Source organism: Syngnathus floridae, chromosome 12 (assembly GCF_059516105.1).
Source record: "Syngnathus floridae isolate MCC-2025c chromosome 12, RoL_Sflo_1.0, whole genome shotgun sequence".
Taxonomy (NCBI): Eukaryota; Metazoa; Chordata; class Actinopteri; order Syngnathiformes; family Syngnathidae; genus Syngnathus; species Syngnathus floridae.
This window is the reverse complement of record NC_142424.1, coordinates 5058810-5077881: the sequence shown is the minus strand read 5'-3', so window position 1 is coordinate 5077881 and position 19072 is coordinate 5058810. Positions and strand designations below refer to the sequence as shown.

At 44.6% G+C, this 19072-nt stretch overlaps 2 protein-coding genes across 6 annotated transcripts in view; both read left to right on the top strand.

The window, feature by feature from the left end:
• Positions 1–1083, top strand: part of LOC148389692 (netrin receptor UNC5D-like) — a 72566-nt gene extending 71483 nt beyond the window's left edge. For all 4 annotated transcript variants that reach the window (XM_088392909.1, XM_088392907.1, XM_088392906.1 and 1 more), the window contains one exon: positions 486–1083. In XM_088392909.1, coding sequence (XP_088249035.1) covers positions 486–672 — 187 coding nt within the window. In that variant the 3' untranslated portion in view covers positions 673–1083. The remainder of the gene's footprint in view (positions 1–485) is intronic.
• A 4216-nt stretch (positions 1084–5299) lies between these two features.
• On the top strand, positions 5300–18494 carry tnfrsfa (tumor necrosis factor receptor superfamily, member a). Of its 2 annotated transcripts, XM_088392434.1 has the most exons (11): positions 5300–5533; positions 13280–13381; positions 13461–13650; positions 14105–14236; positions 15040–15151; positions 15228–15361; positions 15431–15523; positions 15598–15644; positions 15764–16051; positions 16140–16176; positions 16538–18494. In XM_088392434.1, exons 1-11 carry the CDS (start codon positions 5501–5503, stop codon positions 16837–16839), a joined length of 1470 nt encoding a protein of 489 aa, XP_088248560.1. In that variant the 5' UTR covers positions 5300–5500; the 3' UTR covers positions 16840–18494. The 2 variants fall into 2 exon arrangements, with proteins under 2 accessions (XP_088248560.1, XP_088248561.1); XM_088392435.1 differs by lacking the exon at positions 13280–13381 and having other exon boundaries at positions 5302–5533.
• The last annotated feature ends 578 nt before the right edge of the window (positions 18495–19072 follow it).

Sequence of the window (19072 nt, the reverse complement as noted above, 5' to 3'; positions counted from 1 at the left end):
CTGATTTCATTATAGATGCGGAGGCGTGCGGGACAGCAGGCGAGACATCGTTCCGGTTGGCATGGCAGATTCCGATCGGGAAGGTCTGGGACCTCGACCCGATTGCTCGTTACCAATGTGAACGCTTGATGATTCCCGATGACCTCTGAAGTGGGAAATCTGGAAAAATAGGAGTCTGGAGGTCTCTTGTGTTCGTTAAGCTGATTTATGCAATTATTGCAGCAAATATTTGCAGATGGTCACTGGGAGGGACAAGGAAGAGCACCAAGAGGTGGGGGGGAAACGTCCCAGATTGAAGCGTGATGAAACACTGCCCCTTAGTGGCAGTGTGGAGAAAAACAGTCTGACAGACTTCGTCATTCATTTTCTACCTCTTTTCATGTTCAGAGTCACAACTCAGTGATTGATTGAGTTGTGCCTCACGATGTTTCCCCCTCTGTAGGGAACTTTTCAAGATGTTGACCATTTTTTTTCTCGCCCCGCAGGAACTTGGGCTACTTCGCCCACCACGAAAGTCCCGCGTCCATAATCCTGAGCCTGTGGGAGGCGCAGCATCAGGACTCAGCCGACCTGGACTCCCTGGCCAGCGCTCTGGAGGAGATCGGCCGGGTACAGTCGCCCAACTGCAACGATATGAGGGGTTCCCTAAACTCAGCGAGGACTGCAGATTGAAATCCCGGACAACTGCATGAACGCTGAGGAGCAGACACTTGCAGGGACTTCCCGGAATAATACGGAAGCTCGTTTCAGACAGGAACAAAGGTGAGGTTTGGGTTGTCGGGGGGAACAGACCACAAGCGTCTATCTTGGAGAGATGACTTCCTGTTCCTCTTCCTGTGGGCGCGCCAAACTTTAAGTGTGACGTCATGTTGTCATTTTCTTGCTTTTGCGTCGTGTCTTTAAATGTGCGAAAAGTGGAGGTAATAACAAACGCAAAATGTTGGAGACTTCATGCTACTACACCTGCTTAAAAAAAGTTGGCATGAGGAAGATTTTTTTGTGTGGCACCCTCGGAAGAGTAGTTACCTTGGACCACGACTTGGTCCAATCGCTCCCAACAAAATAAACTGGCTTTGTGTCCAACTCTGTGTCGGCCTCTCTTGCAGATTCTCACCATTCGTTAAGATATCAAGCTACGCTAATTAGCAGATGGTAAAACGCAGCTAGTTCAGGAGCCATCTTACAATAATCACACTGGCTATAAATTGCAATATAACTGATTGGATGATGTCCCTAATGAAGTGACCCATAAGAGTGCATTGTCAATGGGACACCAACAGAGGGTGCTGTGGGCCTCCCTTCTCACCGTGACGTTTTGTCTCCTTTGCGCTTGGCCTCACACAATTTCTATGAGCTCTCTTTCTCAGACACACACACACACACACACACACACCCCATGCAGACACACACCCAACCACTGTTCAATAAGTAGTAAGGCATGCTGGGTAAATATTAATCTGCTTTATTCGCTCCACTGGGTAAAGTGTGATTGAGTCCAATGTCCCTAGAACCCCCCCTGAGAAAAAAAATGCCCCCCCACACACACTTGGATCGCTGCCCCCTTTCAGCATTCCGGCTGGGACAAACAGGAAGTGTGTGTGTGTGTGCGTGTGTGTGTGTTTGAGAGAGGGGAGGGCGCTAAATGCAAGTCATGTGCGCCTCATGAGAACTAAAAGCTACACAAAAAAAGCAAGCGGCAAACTTGTTTTGCTTTGGGACAACTGGGCCTTAACTTGTTGCCATGGCGACGCTCCCATTCCCAGGCCAATGGTGTGGAGCTATTGTGCTAATTGAGTTTAGTGTATAGGGGTTTAGATCAGGGGTAAGGTTTCAAATTTGGGTTAGGTTTTCAAATTAAGGTTGCACGACGGTTAGGATTTTAAAATGATGGTTTCAAGTCAGGATTAGGTCAGATTAGTCAAAGAGTATGGTTCTGTTAGGGTTTCGAACAAGCGTCAAACAGGCATCCAAGTTAGGGTTCTAAATTCAAGTTTTTTAGTTCGGCTTTTGGAAAAAGTGCTGAAATGATGACAGTAGCTGAAATGTGTTGCTTGTCTGCAAATTGATCAGAATGAACCAAAACATTCTTCATTTCTTTAGTGTGTGTGCGTTGTGGCGTTGTGGTATGCTTTGGATTAGCGCACTCTTGCGGCTGGCGCGCTTGTCCGTCTGCTGCCGTCTGGAATCAGACAGCGAACATCAGCAGTCGTCTGAATTCTTCCAAGACCAAAGTGTTTGGATTTCTCCTGCCGCCCTCCCTGTCTATTTTTAATCGTCTGCTCCCGTTCACAATTAGTAACCCAGTTTCAGGCCAATTGGGTTTAAATTATCAAATGACACTTGGAGTTTCTTTTTCGGGCCTTCAAAGTTGGGTTTCAAAAAGGTGGTGCCCTGACCTTCACCCCGTCCTCTTCCTACTCTTCATCCTGCTGTCCCTCCTTCTCCTCCTCCTCCACATTTCACCATGCCAGGTCATGTGACTCATCACACCGATGACATCACCTGAGCTCAGACAAAAGGCCGCATTCCTGCGCGGCGTGCTAATCCTCTACGTTAATGTTCAACCAGACTCAACAAGCTAACTGGGTGGAGGGGGCTCCTTTCCCACCTCTGCCGGTTCCAACCGCCGGCTCGGGTGCAAAGAGCTGCTGAGTGCGCAAGAAGACTTTCCAGAAGCTCCCGCCAGCAGTCTCGCCAGCTTCTAGACCCCCCAAAATCCTTCGCAAATCCTCCTAATGCCTCGGTGGGTTCCGTGACGCGACGACAAGACGGCGCTAACCACGTGCTAAATGAAAAAAAAAAACTTAACAGTGAAGGCTCGCTTAATAACTACTTAATGCTAACAAAATTAGCTGAAGATGCAGATCTGAGAAAAAATACTGAAGCATTAGCAGAGACACCAACGCTACAAGATGTCAAATGAAATCTGTGTCGCTCCCAGCATTTTATTTGATAGTTAAAATATATTTATAAATTATTTCCTCAGCTATGTATCAGTCAAGGCCCTTTTCAGTGCTAGGCCTCCGTTGTACGATAAGACAAATATGCGTCCTCCCTCACGTGTGCTCTTGCCAACATTACTGGATGACACAAACGACAAAACCAGCTACCTTGTGTCAACATCACAGTTATTTTTTTTTGCACCTGCGAACTTGAAGTTTGTTCTTTTTTTTTTTTCCTTTGCTTCCTCCCGCCTCAAACCTTCCTAAACAGAGCTGGCTAAAACAATACCCGGCGGACGTCACGCAGGAAGGTGTCTCTTCCTTTTATTTTTGTCGGCCTTTTCCGCCGCCGGTCAGCAGGTCAAGCTGTGTATTGCCGCCAACACACACATGCACACATACACACGTAGATCTGCTACCCAGTAACACACACATAATGCAAATACACAAACATGCACTCTCAGACACACTCACCTAACACACACAACATGTACATACTACACACTTAACACATTCACACGTGGTCATAGAAGTTTTCCTCGACACACAAAACACACACACACACAAGAGTTGCAAACCCAAGGTCAGTTGTATCCATGTGTAGTGCTGCTAGTGAATGATTGCATCTTTTCTCCATGAAGTGCCGTCGAGCTCAGGATGAGCTGGCCAACAATCCGAAGCGCACTTCCTGTTTTCCAGCACGTCCTCGCTGCTTGACCTCCTGAAGGAGAGCACAGGATGTGCTCCCAAGACACACACTTACTCACATAACATATACATGCGCCTTCCTCGACAGTGTTTCAGCTTCATCTTTTTCTAAGCTAGCATGACCAGTATGGGCAGCTTTCCGTTATTCCCTCTCCTACCTTATAGCTGATAGAGTTCAGAACTTCAGTTTTACCAGTTTCTGTATGAAGAGAATGTTGAAAACCGGGAAGGAAAATTGCACATCTACCTTTCATGAAGAACATTGACACAGCATGAGAGCGGTATTAAAAACATGTGCATCAAAATCCTATTTTGTACCTTTTGTAGCGTTGCGCCTGCGATCACGAGCTATCAAAACGGACATCATGCGGTTTCATCTTCTCTGGCGACGCCGCACGCAAAATAGCTGTAATTGCTTCCTTCACACTACCCTGGGACGCCACGTTTATTTATATTTGTAAATTGACCCCTGCATTCTTCACTTTAATTGCATTTGTTCACATTTCCTGGGAACATACACACTAACACACTGGTGGGACTATCATGATCTGGAGCTGTTTTTCTTCACCTGGAGCTGTGGACTTAGTTTAGGTGATAAGAATTTTAAACAGCTCGTAATACCAGGCAGTAGTAATATAAAAAAAAAAAAACATCTTTTAAAAACAAAAAATATATGAGATATGCAATACCACTGTATCATCCCATGGGTCATAGGTCACATTAATGGTGTCAAATGTTTTGAAAATGATTTATCTTGATCTCATTTTGTATATTATGGAAAAATGCCATTTGGACAGGGATGTGTACACTTTGTATATCCACACACTCAGAGACAAGCAGCACTTTAGATGCCATGCGATTAGATTAACATTGGGCGGAGACATGTTGGACAGGATGTTTATGTCTTTTGATGTTGAACAAACACACCATTCCATTGAATGCAGCGCACACATTCCAGTCTCGATGTCTTTATTTAAAATCCGTATTTTTGCATCAGAAAGTGTGACTTTTTACCATTCACTTTACCCATTCAAAAACTCAACTCAAACTCTGTTTCCCACTCGGGGCTTGGACAAATCTGCCTCTTATTTGTATCATAATGCTTTTTATTATATTTGATAATAATATTATATTATTATTATAATATTAAATAAAATCCTCTTTGTTACAGTTTGTTTCATAATGCTTAGCAAATTAAAGTTAATTCCAAGCAGGAAACCTCAGTTATTTCTCCATGTCTTTTCGTGCAACATTTTCCCCCCTCAAAGCTACAGACAATAAGATAAGAAAGATGGCGACACAGATTATTTATTATTTTATGTAATCCCAATTTTGTTATTTATTATAGCAGTTGCAATTTTTTTTTTTTTAATGAGTGGAAGAAATGCATTCCTTTGCACAAGGCGTTATGAAAACAATGTATGATGTATGTAAAAGTTTATTTGGGGAATTTCATTGTGTGAACATGTTTAATAGCTCAAATCTTTGACCTCAATTACCTTCACCGTGATTGGCTACTTAAAAGTGAGCTTGACCTCTGACTTGCTACCAAGTTAATATTTAGGATCCCTTACAGCGATTGGCTGTGCGTAACATAAATATTCAATAAGAACCTGCAGTGATTGGTTGAAGACGGACTGACGTCACAGTATTCAGACGAGCCAGAAGCAAGAATCACTGCAAATGAGTCTGGCTCTCAGTCGAGACGTTTGAAAGACAGCCGCGCACGCGTTATACTCATGAGAGAAGTCGGCTGACGGATTAGCTTGTTCGCTAATTTTTTTTTTTTTTATCACGACGTGTTTCATTCAAGATCCTTTTCACGCTGAGGTCTTACGGAGGTTTCTGACATGAACACCGGGCCAGCTGTCGGGAAATTCTGCGTAAGTAGAAACGTTTGAAATGCTGTACAATGTATGTTTGTGTTCGAATGGTAAGTATTCCAAATTAACTACGGGGGGGTGAAAGGTCAAGTTAGGACAGCGGCAGCATTTCCCAGAATATTTAGGACAATATTAAGTGTTGTCCGCCTCCTCGCGTTAGCCATTTAGCTTGTAGAGCGTTACATGCGCGGTGTTTGACGCCACACTAGCAAACAAAAATGTCACCCGAAAACACTATAAATACTGGAATAATGATCATTTATCTCAGTGTGGTCACAAATTAGAATTTTCAGTACAAAATCTGGGTTTGTTTGACAGAACACAACGCTGTTCTCCATACTGGCAGGACGCCATGACTTGTATGAATGGCAACAGGTGGATGGTGTACCTTCTGCCCTCTAATGCAACAAGAGCATTGGAATTTTTGTGCTAGTCATTATATGTCCCAAGCACAGATAGATTATTGAAGATTATATTTAAGAAATGTTTTCCATAGTCTGTATTGCTGTTCTCCATCATACAAAATGGATCATGTCTGTTTGAAAGTGGTACAGTGAAAAACCAGAGCTGGGATGTGAAGTTTTTTCCAAATTGTCAACTAAATACCTGATTGCGGCATGCTGCAAGATAAAAACGTCGTACGACCAGGAATTCTCATAAAAGTAAACATGTGACACCCGATCGACCTAAAGCAAATATTTAACGCAACAACTGGTAGCTGGTGGTTGCCAACAAGGGAAGTCCAATGTAATGAACGGATACGCTAGTTGCAAGAATCAACAAAAAAAATAAATATCTGTACTAATAACGTAAGATGAATGTATATCGAGGTAAGGAACAAGGATTTAACAATGCACAATGACAACCTGTTGACATAAAACAAAATAGCCAACCAGGACATGGATGACTAATATAACAAATACCGACTCATCACAAACTAACCAAGTTGCGACCATGAGGAACTTTTGTCTTAACAACCAACGCTAACTGTAGCAAGCTACAAATGCCTGATTTTAACATTTAAATGTCACCCGTAGTTTATGACGGCTGACTAAGTGAGTGACGGTTAACCTCAACTGTAAGCATAAAAAATTCTGACATTTGAAACAACAGATGACAAGCCACAACAAGTCACTACTTTGTTTTCCCCACATTGTAACATACATTGTGTTTAGTACTTCACCTGAGCAAGCAATTTTTCTCTTACTTTATTTGAATACAACATAACAAACGATAATTGCCGACTTGAAACAATTGTAACAATCGTTCTCATTGTTCCGACTTAAGCATTGTTACTCTGCGATTCCCAACTTTTGAGTCCACATTAGCATGCGCTAATGGTTACATTATATTGAGTGGACTGTCTGTGACACTGTGACACTTTCCCCCCTACATCAAACCTCCTTTGCACCCCCCCCCCCCCCCCCCCCCATGTCAGGCAGCAACGTCACTGTTTATCTTTTGTGTAAACCTCAGTACATTCTGGAAGAGGCCTTGCCAAGTGGCCTTGTTGCTAGGGGGGGGGTTACTGCGAGGAAACAGGACCCCCACCCTTGATCCACCCACACACAGCGATTCTGCCGGCAGGCTAATCCCCCCCACTCACATACACACAGATAGCGCGCCTACGTGCTTGGCTGTCCCGTCCATTTCCTGTACGCGCATGCCACAATATTAGGGGGCATCAGTTGCAACTGTAAACTTGGTGCTTATCTCTTGTGTCTGCCTGGGTGTGGTTTCACACAGGAAATGAAGCCACCCCCTCTCCCCACCACATGTCCACTACCCCCATCTCACGGTACAGAAAAGGGCAAGACGGACATCTGGGACAAGTTCAGGCCAAAGCCTAGCGTAGCTTATCGGCGCCGCGTAGTATGATGCAACCGGCCGGCAACGCCTGGCGCAGGTGCTCATTCAATGCAATGTCGTGGTGGGGCGGTTGCTGAGGTGACCTGTTCAGCCAATCAGAGAGGGGTTGACTCATTCGAGCAAGCGTCACCTTCTCAGGTGTGCCCGGGCAACGGCGGCAGCGCGCATTCCAGAGCAGGGCGGATTGATGTCAACAAGTGAAGCAATCAGTTGACCCACTGAGATGTTAGTCAGCATGACGCATCAAGTTTATTGGTGAAATGTACTGATCACTGTTGATTATCAACACAAGCTAGCACTTTTCACAGTTACTATATATAGAAGAGCTACTATTGTTTTCTTGGTCAGTGTAGAAAGCAATGCTATGCTAGTAGCTGTTGATAAAAGCTGTTGTCTGTTGACGATTAATCGCGCATTTGTCAGGATGATCAAACGAATGACACTTTTGCAAGCGTGACTGTCTGTTGAATCTCATGCATTCCTTTTTTTCCCCCTCTCTCTGATATAATTGGGAAAATATAACAAATTTATTGAGTATGTATATAATCCAATGAAATACTGTAAAAATCTTGCGTATTAATAAACCCCAAATTTATTCATTTTTGATATTTTGGTCAGGGCTGAAGATGTTCAGGAATCTCAAACCAAAAGGAGAGAAATTTTTAACACATTTTCCGTGTACATTCTTGGAATCGAAGGTGTCCGGGAGGAGTGTTTGGAACTCCATAAAAATACTTCTGCAACAGAATCGTATTTTCTTTCATGGAAAATGTCACATTGTTGCGCCGATGCCTTTGTGACGTCAGCCGCGCCGGCACAAAGGCTCACTTTGATGGCGCTAATGTAATTTGCCAGGGCAAAGCCGAGTCTCCGTGCGCATTCTTCAATCTATTAGTCAGCCCCTCACGTTGGCGGCGGCGTCCTCTCCCACCTCCCTCTTCTCATTCTCCTCCCCGACACACCGCCAGTCGTCTTGTGAGCGGCCGCTCGGGCCTAATCGAGATTGGAAAAGGCGCCGCCCTTTGCCCCCGGGCCGTGCACATGTCTGACTGTGTGCCGACGTTGGTCAGCAGTCCTTTTGGGTCTAGCAAAGAAAACAGAAAGTCTCCCAACCTTCCCAGCAGCTTTTGCTGGCTTCATATGTTTTGCATCAGCGCGGGGGTCACGCGCCAGCCTGGACGATCAATTAGCGTCGATTGTTTCCCGACGTCGCCTAACCTGCAAGCGACACGTGCGCGCGCACCTCCTGAGGAAACTCAAGAATGTGTGTCGCGGGGCTGCAAGTATTGCTCGGTTAAAAATATCCTACCCGGCGGATATGTTGTGTGTGTGTGTGTGTGTGCGCGCAATGTGCAGGCTGTTTTGGAAGGAGGGGTGAGGGTGTGGGGGGGGGGGGGGGGGGGGTGACTGCCGCATGAAGCCCCTGTATTGTCTCAGCTTCCTGTTCTCCCTGAGAGGAGGGGGCCGCTGCTTTTCACACGCTCCCACTCATGCTCTCCTTCTCCACGCCATTGTACTGAACATGCATACTTCAACACTTTACCGCACTTTTTACGCTAGCTAGTCGCCGCGGGAGATGCACGCCGAGTCCAAGTCACCACTGAGACGTTGAGTGTTGTCCATGTTTAGCCCTGAGAGTCAATAAATGCTCCCACATTTCTGACTCGGGAACTCGGACCATTGTGTGTGTGGACCATGGGAGCTATTGTCTGAATTTCATGATGGGATGATTTATTGTGGGCCAAAAAAAGTTTAATTCCATGTGTCCGGCATTTAGGCTTTCAATCGGGCAATTTACACAAGCTGCTAAGATACAAGCCAAAATGTGGACCATGACAACGTAATTGAAACAGCTCGCTCGGTGGATTTTTGGCGGCAATCGAATTCCAGTGACAGTTATTTCGTGGGCCTTGATGAGGTGGACCCGGCCAAGTGTAATTAAGCACATGTTACAATTTGGACTCACACCGCAGTTACGCTCGTTACGGTCCTAGTCGTCATTCAACGCGCACGTCAATCCCGCTTTGAGTCGTCTTGTCAAGTCACAGCTGTAACGTGTTAAACATGGCCGCCACTTGGCCCGCGGGGACGTTTGGATGCTCGGTCGCGGTTCTGGTGAGGCGACGGCGATAAGGACGGGTGAGCGGAGAGATGGCGGGACGAGGCAAGTGGCTCGTCTGTCACAATCGTTTACGAGGCACTCATTAAGTTCAGCCAGTTTGAACTCCTCGGTGTGTAAAGTGGGCGTAGTTTGGTGATTAGTGGTTGGGTTGAGTCGCTGCTGACGTTGACCGCACAGCTGCCTGCTGTTTGGAAGCCAGCGGAGTTGTTTAGCTTGGAGCAACAAATCACGCCGCTAATGCTGTTTGGCTAGGCCTCAAAGGATAACGGAGTTGAATAAACTGCAGTCGCAGACTCGCGACGCTTTTTCCACTGTTTGAGTTGCAGATGAAACGTTAGGAAAGTTTGCTATCATCATTCCAGTCAGCAAAGTGACGGCGTCAGGGATTTACTAATGGGGATGCCACAAGACAAGAGCCAAAACAGTAATACTTAAAATATGATTTATCCCCCCTACACACACACTCATAAATTTTAGGGAAAATATTTTTTTTTTCTGACAAAAACTTGATGGACGATGCATCAGACACAACAAAATACATTAGACAAATACAATAAAAAAATATTAGACAAGGACGTATGTAAATAGGCATAAAATACAGTCAATAAAAAATACAAATACATACATTAACTAGAGCAAATAACATATCAGGATATGAAAAGATACAAACAAAAACACGTTTAAAAGGAAAATACATACATTATCTAGAGCAAATAACATATCAGGATATGGAAAAATACAAACAAAAACACGTTTAAAAGGAAGAATGCAAAGACACGAAACTAAAAATGCAACTCAAATATTGGACCCAAATCTCAAACACAAATCAGACAAACAAGAAATACAGAAAAAAAAACACTTTACATAAATGTGCTTGTGTTTTGAAGGGCTGGAACGGATTCATCTCATTTCCATTCATTTCAAAGAGGAAAATGAATGTGAGTTCTGAACGTGATCATAGAACCGATGAAACGATTCTACCAACCATGACTAGTTTCCACCTTTTAAAAGTAATCCGTGTACATGTGGTCTAACTTGAAGCTTCTGGATGATTAGCGATTAATAAGAGACGCATGATGCGGCCCTGTAATATGGAACGCATCGTCCCTGCTTACGCCAGGGCTCTGACTAAAATCCTCTGGACGATATTGGATAAATGTCTCCTTCCTTTTGTTTACCGCCAGTTTGTACAGTCAGTCGCTGAAATGGCCCATTGATAAGCAGCTCTGCGGATGTCCTGTCCTCGGTGGACGAACCTTTTCCGAGGCGTCCATCATTTAATTGTGACTTTAATTGCTTGAAACTCACACACATGCGGCATCAGCATCACAATGGCGCTCTGTGCTAAGTGAACTGGACCTCCTCCAAGGGATTGTGGTTTCTGAACCGAGGTTAGGGTCACCCCCCCCTCTGCTGCCACCGCCGCCTTTGGTGCCGCCACAATGTGGCTAGCCAAAAGTGCCCACGCGTGCTCTGTTTTTGCTAGCGCAATCAAACTTGACGGCGCTAATGTGCATGTCAACTTACAAGCTGTGTTTAGAGGACGTGTGGGGAGTTGTGTTTATGAGTTGTGTTTACTTTTCCTTGCACGTCTTGTCTTTTTCCTTTCACTTAATCAGAATGACAAATGTTTTAACGCTAGCTTAGACATTAGCATGGTTATCGCAACCTACTTGCAGCGGTCTGTATTGACGTCAGTGAACTTTTCAACTCTTAACGTTGCCCGTCTGCGGTTGACTCGACAGGATAGCGACAAATTAAAAGCTGATTGAGCATTTTTGGTGACTTTCACATCACCATTGTGACCTTAACCAGCTGCTTGCCGCAGCGGAGTTTAGGCTAGCTTCACCGAGTGACCGTAACATCCTGAGGAACTTTATTGCTAGCATAGCCACATTTTTATCCCATCATGCTTGAGTGAACCAAACAGTTGTTGGACGCCCACGCTACGTCTTGCATTATTGCCCGTTTCCTGCGATGGCGCACTCTGGTGTAGCGTTGCAGATCTCAAGTTCTTTTTTCCCAAGATTTTTTCCGCAGCTCACATGTGCTTCCTCGCAGATCTTTTCACGCGAGCCTTAGCTTCAGCAAGTGTTTTTGACCCCCCCCCCCACCACCACCTCCCGCTGTGCTTTCACACAAACGCACTGTGTTTAAGCCTCGCTAGAGCACCACGACCATACAACATGCCCCCCCCCCCCCCATCGCCCGCCTTTCCTCTCTCTTCTGCCTGCGTCCAATGTTTGGATAGATGTAAAAGACCTGATTGTGACTGCTCGCAGCCACTTTGGAAAGTCTGACGTGAGCAGGAGGACGAGGAAGGAGGGGAGGGGAAGAGGTGGCGGCATGGAGTGGTTGGGGGGGGGGATTCGCGGGATGAGAGACTGAAGGGAAAAGTTCTTCCCAACAACAAGGCATGGCGACCTTCCAGGAGTCCCGCTCGTTCCCCCGTCGTTGGCTTTTCGCACATGGCCTCCATCTTTACTTGGCCCCCTCTACAGCTTACAAGTGCTGCCTTTGATCCCCAAATCGTTTTACTTGAGCTATGTGTTAAAATATAGGGCTCGGTTGATGGTTTGATTTTCAGTGTAAAGGTCGTCAATTAAAAAAAGCGGAGTTTTAAAAAATTCTTTAAAAAATATACTATTGTATGTAAAATTTTGATTTATATGACCACCCAAAAATATATATTTTTTAAATAAATTAGTGATGCAATGATTCATTGAAGAACCCAAATAATGACAAGAAAAGAGAGTGAAAATTTGATTTTTAAGTATTATTTATATTTCTTTTTCTTTTTTGGGTTTAAATAATATTGAGAACCTATTAAATGGGTTTTAAATAAAAAATTAGTATTTTTTTGTGGTGATGCTGTGTGAGCCAAAATCCTCCAACCCAGCCTCTCCTTTAACCCGGCGGTGTCGCGTTGCGTCGGTGTCGCATGTCGCTCGGTTCAAAGCATCTGCGTTGGAAGAATGTGGGACATTTGAAGTCGAGACACTAAAGCGTGTTGTTGGCCCGTGAATGGGCCCTTCTCACGTTGACGAGCTGAAAAGCGTGCGAAGAAAAACGGCAGTGCCCCGGGGGGGGGCCTCGCTAAAGCGGTACGGCCCAGTATTCTTCTGGGAAGCCCACCTACACAAGATGGCCATTATCTGCCGCATGAATAGATAGTTGTGCTATCACGTCGGGCATCGCTCTTAGCTAACACCGGCACTCTATCAAAAGGCTGTTCGGGTCCTGAAGAATTTTTGTATTCCGTTTTTGTTCTAAAAACCAAAAAAAATTGAAGTGAACATCCAGAGACAAATAGAAGACTAATTTGAAAACCATCGTAAATCGTCACGAGCATGTGAGGCAAGGAAAATCGAAATTATTTTAGCTAACAGTGTCCCCTTCAAACAAAAGCATTTCAATTTTAGAAATTCAAAATGCGGTTTTGAAGTGCAGAGACACATTTTTTTTTTTACATAACAGCCTTTCAACACAAAATAAATATTCTTGGCTAGTTTGATGTCGACTGGATCCGTACTTGCTTGAAGCTTCTCCAAGCTTCGTCCCACATCTCAAAAACATTCATATTAGCTTCATTAAAGACTGTTAATCATTCGTAAGTGTAAACATTGGCGTCCATATGTAACCTTGGATTGACTGGCGACCACTAGCTCCAGGTCCCACATAACGAAAACAGATGACCTGATGGACAATGCGACTAGCGGCAGGGTGGTGACGCTTTAATTTCAATTCCACGGCAGATGTTCTGGTCAGATGTTCCTAATCAACGTGCAGATTGCGAACAGAAGGCGACCCATGAAGAATCTTCTCGCTCTTTTGATGTGATGCCACTGAAAGAACTGGTCTGTGCAACCACGTTCTGTGTAAATAAAGCAAAGTTTTATTTATTTCATTTTTATTTCGCTGGGTTCGCCCCATCAGATGCTGCTGGCGACGCTCCTCCTCCTCGCGAGCTCGCCGTGCCGAGCGGCCGAGCAGCCCCCCGCCGCCCAGTGGTCCGCCGCTTCAGAGAACGACTTCAGGAACGGCACCCTCCTGCGCCGCCATAGGACCTGCGTGGAGAACCAGCAGTACCACTACCAAGGCCTCTGCTGCCTCAACTGCCAGGCCGGTATGTGTGTTCTCGTCCTTGCCTTTGTGGAAAAATAAATACATTTTAGTGGGTAAAAAAAAATACTAGGAGAAAAAAAAAATCTGAAAAAATGCACCATTTAAAACCGCTAATATATTAGATAAAATAATACAAAAACACATGAAAGAATTGGAACACAAATGTTGGTGAAAAACTACAAAACAATTCAAATTGTCAAATGGGGGAAAACAAAAACTAAAGCATCATACAAAAACAGTATGGCTTTAATAAATTTGGACTCAGTGGAACTAATTGACTAAAAACTTAACTTAAAATTGAAGACAGAATCAGATACAATAAGCCAAAAATATGTTTGATTTCGACTTTTTGATCCAAGTTAGCTTGACTTGTGTTGTAATCTAAACCAATCTTGTCATAAATCTTTCCAAATGATTGACCTTGGCTACGTTTTGTGTTTTTCTGTCATCATCAGGGACGTTTGTGCAGAAGGAGTGCGAGCGTGATTACCAGCAGGGGGTGTGCGCTCCCTGCGAGGAAGGACACACTTATACGGAACATTCCAACGGCATGCACAGATGCCTGCCCTGCACGCACTGTCGACAAGGTAAACACTTGGCGTGGCCAGAAAAATCTACACACCCTTGTTCAAATGCCCAAGTTTTTCTTAGATACATGATTAAGATAAAGCGTTTGATTTGATTTTAATTTTATTTTAGTGCTCTTATCTCACTCCCCCCCAAGCTCACCAATCAGAAGCAGCTTTCTTCTCACAGACAGGTCACGCTGAATAATCAGCTCCAAGTAACAAACAAACAAACATTAGATAAAAATGCAGCAGTTTACGATTTACAATTTTAGATTTCTGTTGATAGGACAATTTGATATCCAGCTACGATTCTCCCCAAAAAACAAAATGTCATTGTGATGCTAATTCCCAAATTAATTCATTAATCCTGATCTTTAGCGGGAAGTCTTCCTAGTGGACTTGCTGGATTATTGGGGAAAGTGGATCTTTGGATTTTTTTTTTTTTTTCTCTCCCCTTCGAGACGCCTGAGCGACAATGCCAAGTGATGAAGTTACTCGGGGAAAAAGGGCGTGTCTTTTGTGGTTTTGTTGCCACTGTTCAATGAGAGAGCGTCCCAAGAGGGGGGCTTACCTTACCCGGGCCGGTCCGGGCGTGGTATCTTTGTGTCCTGCTTGAAAGGGGCAGGGGTGGGGGGGTCGTGTTACACCAGCTCGCACTTTAGGGATAATCGCTCCTCTTTGCCCGTGACTCGGAATGTTTCCACACCCAAACTACCTGGTGTACTCTTTTCACCTGGCTGGGAAAACATCTTTGTGGCTGGACGAAGCATGTGTTGTTTTGATTTTTGAACAAGTGTGTGTGTGTGTGTGTGTGTGTGCAGACGAGAAAGAGACGGCGCCCTGCACCACCACATCGGACACCAAATGTCAGTGCCGAGCCGAAACCTTCTGCGTGCCGGATCAGGCCTGCGAGGTCTGCAAACGTTGCGCTAAGTGAGTCACCAACCAATCTAATCACTTGATCGGAACGCAGCAACGTGATTGCTGAATGGATCGATTGACTGTTTAGGTGCAAGCCGGGTGAGGAAGAGGTGAAGAAGTGCACGCATTTTTCCAACACCGTGTGCCGAAAGCGAGACCCGGCTCCCACCAAAACACCGCCAGGCCAAACCCCGCCCACCCCTGCCTCGCCGGCAAATATATGTAAGGCCTCTCCTTTTTTCCTCAGCGACCTATCACTTTAATCATTAACCATCCTTGATGACATTGCAGGGATTCCCGTACTGAGCTGCCTCTTCTTCGTCATTGTGGCCGCCGCGCTGGCCGTGTGGTTCGCCGTCAAGCGCTGCTCCTTCGAGGGAACATGTGAGTGCGCGTCAAGGCCCGGCCGCGTTGCCGTGACGACAGCATCACTTTACTAACAGGCCGTCTTTTGACAGGCGCCAAGAGCCACTGTGACACCAGTGAAATCATCAAGATTCCCATCGTAAGTATTTCTATATTTTCAACATTTTATTGTTTAATAGAATGCAGTGTGGTCTTTTTTAAAATCGACTGATGACAAATAACCGTCGACTGAATCGAACATTTTTGTTTTCTTGTCAGGACGAGAGCGCCCCCTCGGCGGAGGAGTGCGAGAACACTCATAACGACGGCCTGGAGGGCGACCATTCCCGTCCGGAGTCGCGTCCGCTGCTGCAGGAGACGCAGGCTGGCATGACCAACAACAAGGCTTCGCCGTCCCCGGAGGACGAGGACCGCGGGCTGGGCGACAGCTTGTCCAACACCACCAACTCATCGCAGACAAGCCTGTCGGCGCTTCCCACCGCCGCCTCATCTGGGAACACCCCCCAGCAGAGCCCCGCCCCCTGCAGGATAAGCGCTTCCGCGATGGTGCGCATCAAAAAGACAAAAATATCTATTTTTTATTTTATTTATCTTTTTGTAGCCTTCTGTCTCACAGCGTCTGCTTTGTTCTCAGGAGGATCCTCTGCAGCACCGCCTGGTGCCACTGCAAGGTAAGAAAGCCGCACTGACATTTCTCGGAATGGCACTTCACGCAAAGTGTCATTTCCAAGCCCTCGGGGGGGGGGGGGCAAAGACCGAGCAAGCGAATGAAGAAGCTAATTTAAGACTTGTTTTCACTCAGTTAAAGAGTTCATATCAGTTCACAAGTTGTGTAAGCCAGTCATTTTCAAACTGGGTTAGCAAAGCCTTTATTGGCGTCGTTCTTGGAAAATGACACAGATGGGAAAATTGATTTAAAAGAAATTATTACACAAGTCCAATTACTGTAATGGTTACTCTTTTTCTTTTTTTTTTTTATAAAAACGCTGAAGTTGAAAGTTGACCCAAATAACGCAACTTTATCCATTGCAGAGTCTGAGAAGTCACTGAAGAAGAGCTTTGACCTGTTCGATAAGTACCTGGAGTTGACGATCCACAACAAGTTCTTCCGCATGATCGGCGTGAGCGACAACCAAATCCGCCAAGCGGAGAGCGGCGTGGCCGGCGACAAAGTCTACGAGCTGCTCAAAAGCTGGATGCAGCGACAGGGCCTGAAGGCCGACATCAACGACCTGCTGCGGGCCCTGCTGGACCTAGACCAGCGACGCTCTGCCGAGAGCATCGCCTCCGAGGCGCTTAGGCGAGGCTACTACAAGCACGATCACACTCCCTGAGGGACGTTATCGCATCTCCTTGTTGGACTTACCTCGTATCGAGAGCCAGTAGTTTTTTCTTCCGAAGATGCATAAGCAACCATTTCTCCCCCCCCACAAAAGGGGTAAGTTGAGTTGCTCGGATGGATGAAAAACAACAAAAGAAGACATAATATGAAGAAAGTACTCAGCGCCACCTGGTGGCAAGCACATACACTGGTCTGGCGCTTCCCGCGCCTTCTCCGCCACTGGCTCAATGTCGTCACGCTAGCTGTATGATTTTTTTTTTTTTTTGTCATTGTCATCTTTGATGCACTTCTTCCCACTAGCAAAATTTTGCTGTAGTTGCGTTGACATTTCTTGTGTGTGTGTGCGTTAACAAAATGATGCCCGCTGATCAACCTTTTCTGTGTAGGAATTTTCTCTCGTATAGTCTCCGAAGATTAAGTATAAGTATTCCCAAAAATACAAGATATGATGATTCTCTTAACATTACAACTTTTTCCCCTGAAAAATTGCTGAAAAAAATCTAAATACATTTTAATTATTGTATGATTACAATTTTCCTCTTAAAAAAAACTTTATTCTCACAAAATTGACCCTTTTTTCTCCCCATTTTTTTCTTTAAAAACATTTTGCTTAGAAAAATCACTTGATTCTATTTTGATTAATTTCTTAAAATAAGCAACTATTTTTTTGTTGTCTACTGACGCTACTTATTTGGATGAATGTTTTTTCTTTTGTCAAAAAAAAAAACATTTCGGAGGTGGTCATTCCGTTAAAACATACTTTGCTAAAATGAAGTTATGCAACACAAATTTGTTTGTGACAAATAGCTAAACCGTCACAAACGTTCAACTGTGTCTGCCACGAGAACTTTGGTCTTCCTCTTTATTTATTGTCATATTTATTTTTAGCGCTACTTATTTAAACCCTCGCAGCATTGCCACACTTTCTTCAAAAATGATTGTTCATTTCATTTCAGAGCTGAGCAGACAGAAAATTTCTCTATTGAAATTATAAATATGGATTATTGAGGCTGGCATATCCATACTGTCATGCATGAAAAAGAACACCAAGCAATACACCCCGCGCGTCCCCCCCCCCCCCCCCCCCCTCGTACTTGTTACTAACCAGAATTCATATTTTTTATCAATGGGCCAATTGAAAGAAATTGCCTTGCCGCTTGTTGTTGGACTGGATTCACAGTTTAAGCAAAAATGATAGCGGCAACAGGTACGGAACCTTTTTGTCCAGCTTAGCCTTAATGAAGGAAAGTGCGCTTATTTTTTTACACCTCAACTTTACACTCTTATTGCCCAACTCTTTTCTGTGTGTTTGCAGTGAGCCTCATTGTGTGTGTGGGGGTTCTACAAGTGTGCTTGTGAGCATAATTGTGTGTCTATGCCATTGTTTGTGTCCTACTGTATTGTGATGCTCAGTGCTGGCGCTGCCATCCGGTGGTTGACAAGAGACAATTCATCCTGCATCAATTTTAAAGCTTTCATAACGTGACATCACGTGGACTCTTTGTCATATTTGTATATAGATTGTAGGAGAGAAGCAGGAGAAATTAAATGACGTCCAAGTCCTATTGATGGAAGAAATGAAGTTGAGATGTAAGTTATGAGAAGTATGTTTTTATGTACATTTGGAATAAATATTTTGTACAGACATCTTTTGGGATCATTTGAATTATTCTATTAAGACAGTAAATGACTTTTTTTTTTATCAGTATGCAATACATTGAAAGAAGCAAGACTGTGAAACACAGGTGACGTTCTTTGCCGATTATAACAATTTCCAATATTTGTTCCTGAACATAAAAGTTCTGATGAAAGCTTCATAAAGTATAATGAGTGTGTCTCCTGCTCTTTTTTTGTGGTCAGAGGCTATCATTGTCCAGGCGGCCCTAAAGCCTGAAAAAAATTGCTTTAGTGTCACCAGAGCTGTGGGAACTTGGCTTCAATTCCCACTGGAGAAAGTCAGATGACAAGCAACCTCATGATTTTTTTCTTTCAGGGAAACGGCGAGGGTACTTAGCTCGTTAGCTACAGGAATTTGTTTGATGTCTGGGAGGAAACTGTCATGGAGCCAACTATACATAGAATAGAAAGCAGATAATTGTAACGGCTCACACCGCTGACTCTGGAACCTCGTCAGTCACGGTGATAGAAACCAATCAATTGTATCAATCATGGCACTGGAAATTGTTCCTCGCCAATCAAGAAACTCAAACTGAATATTGTAGCCA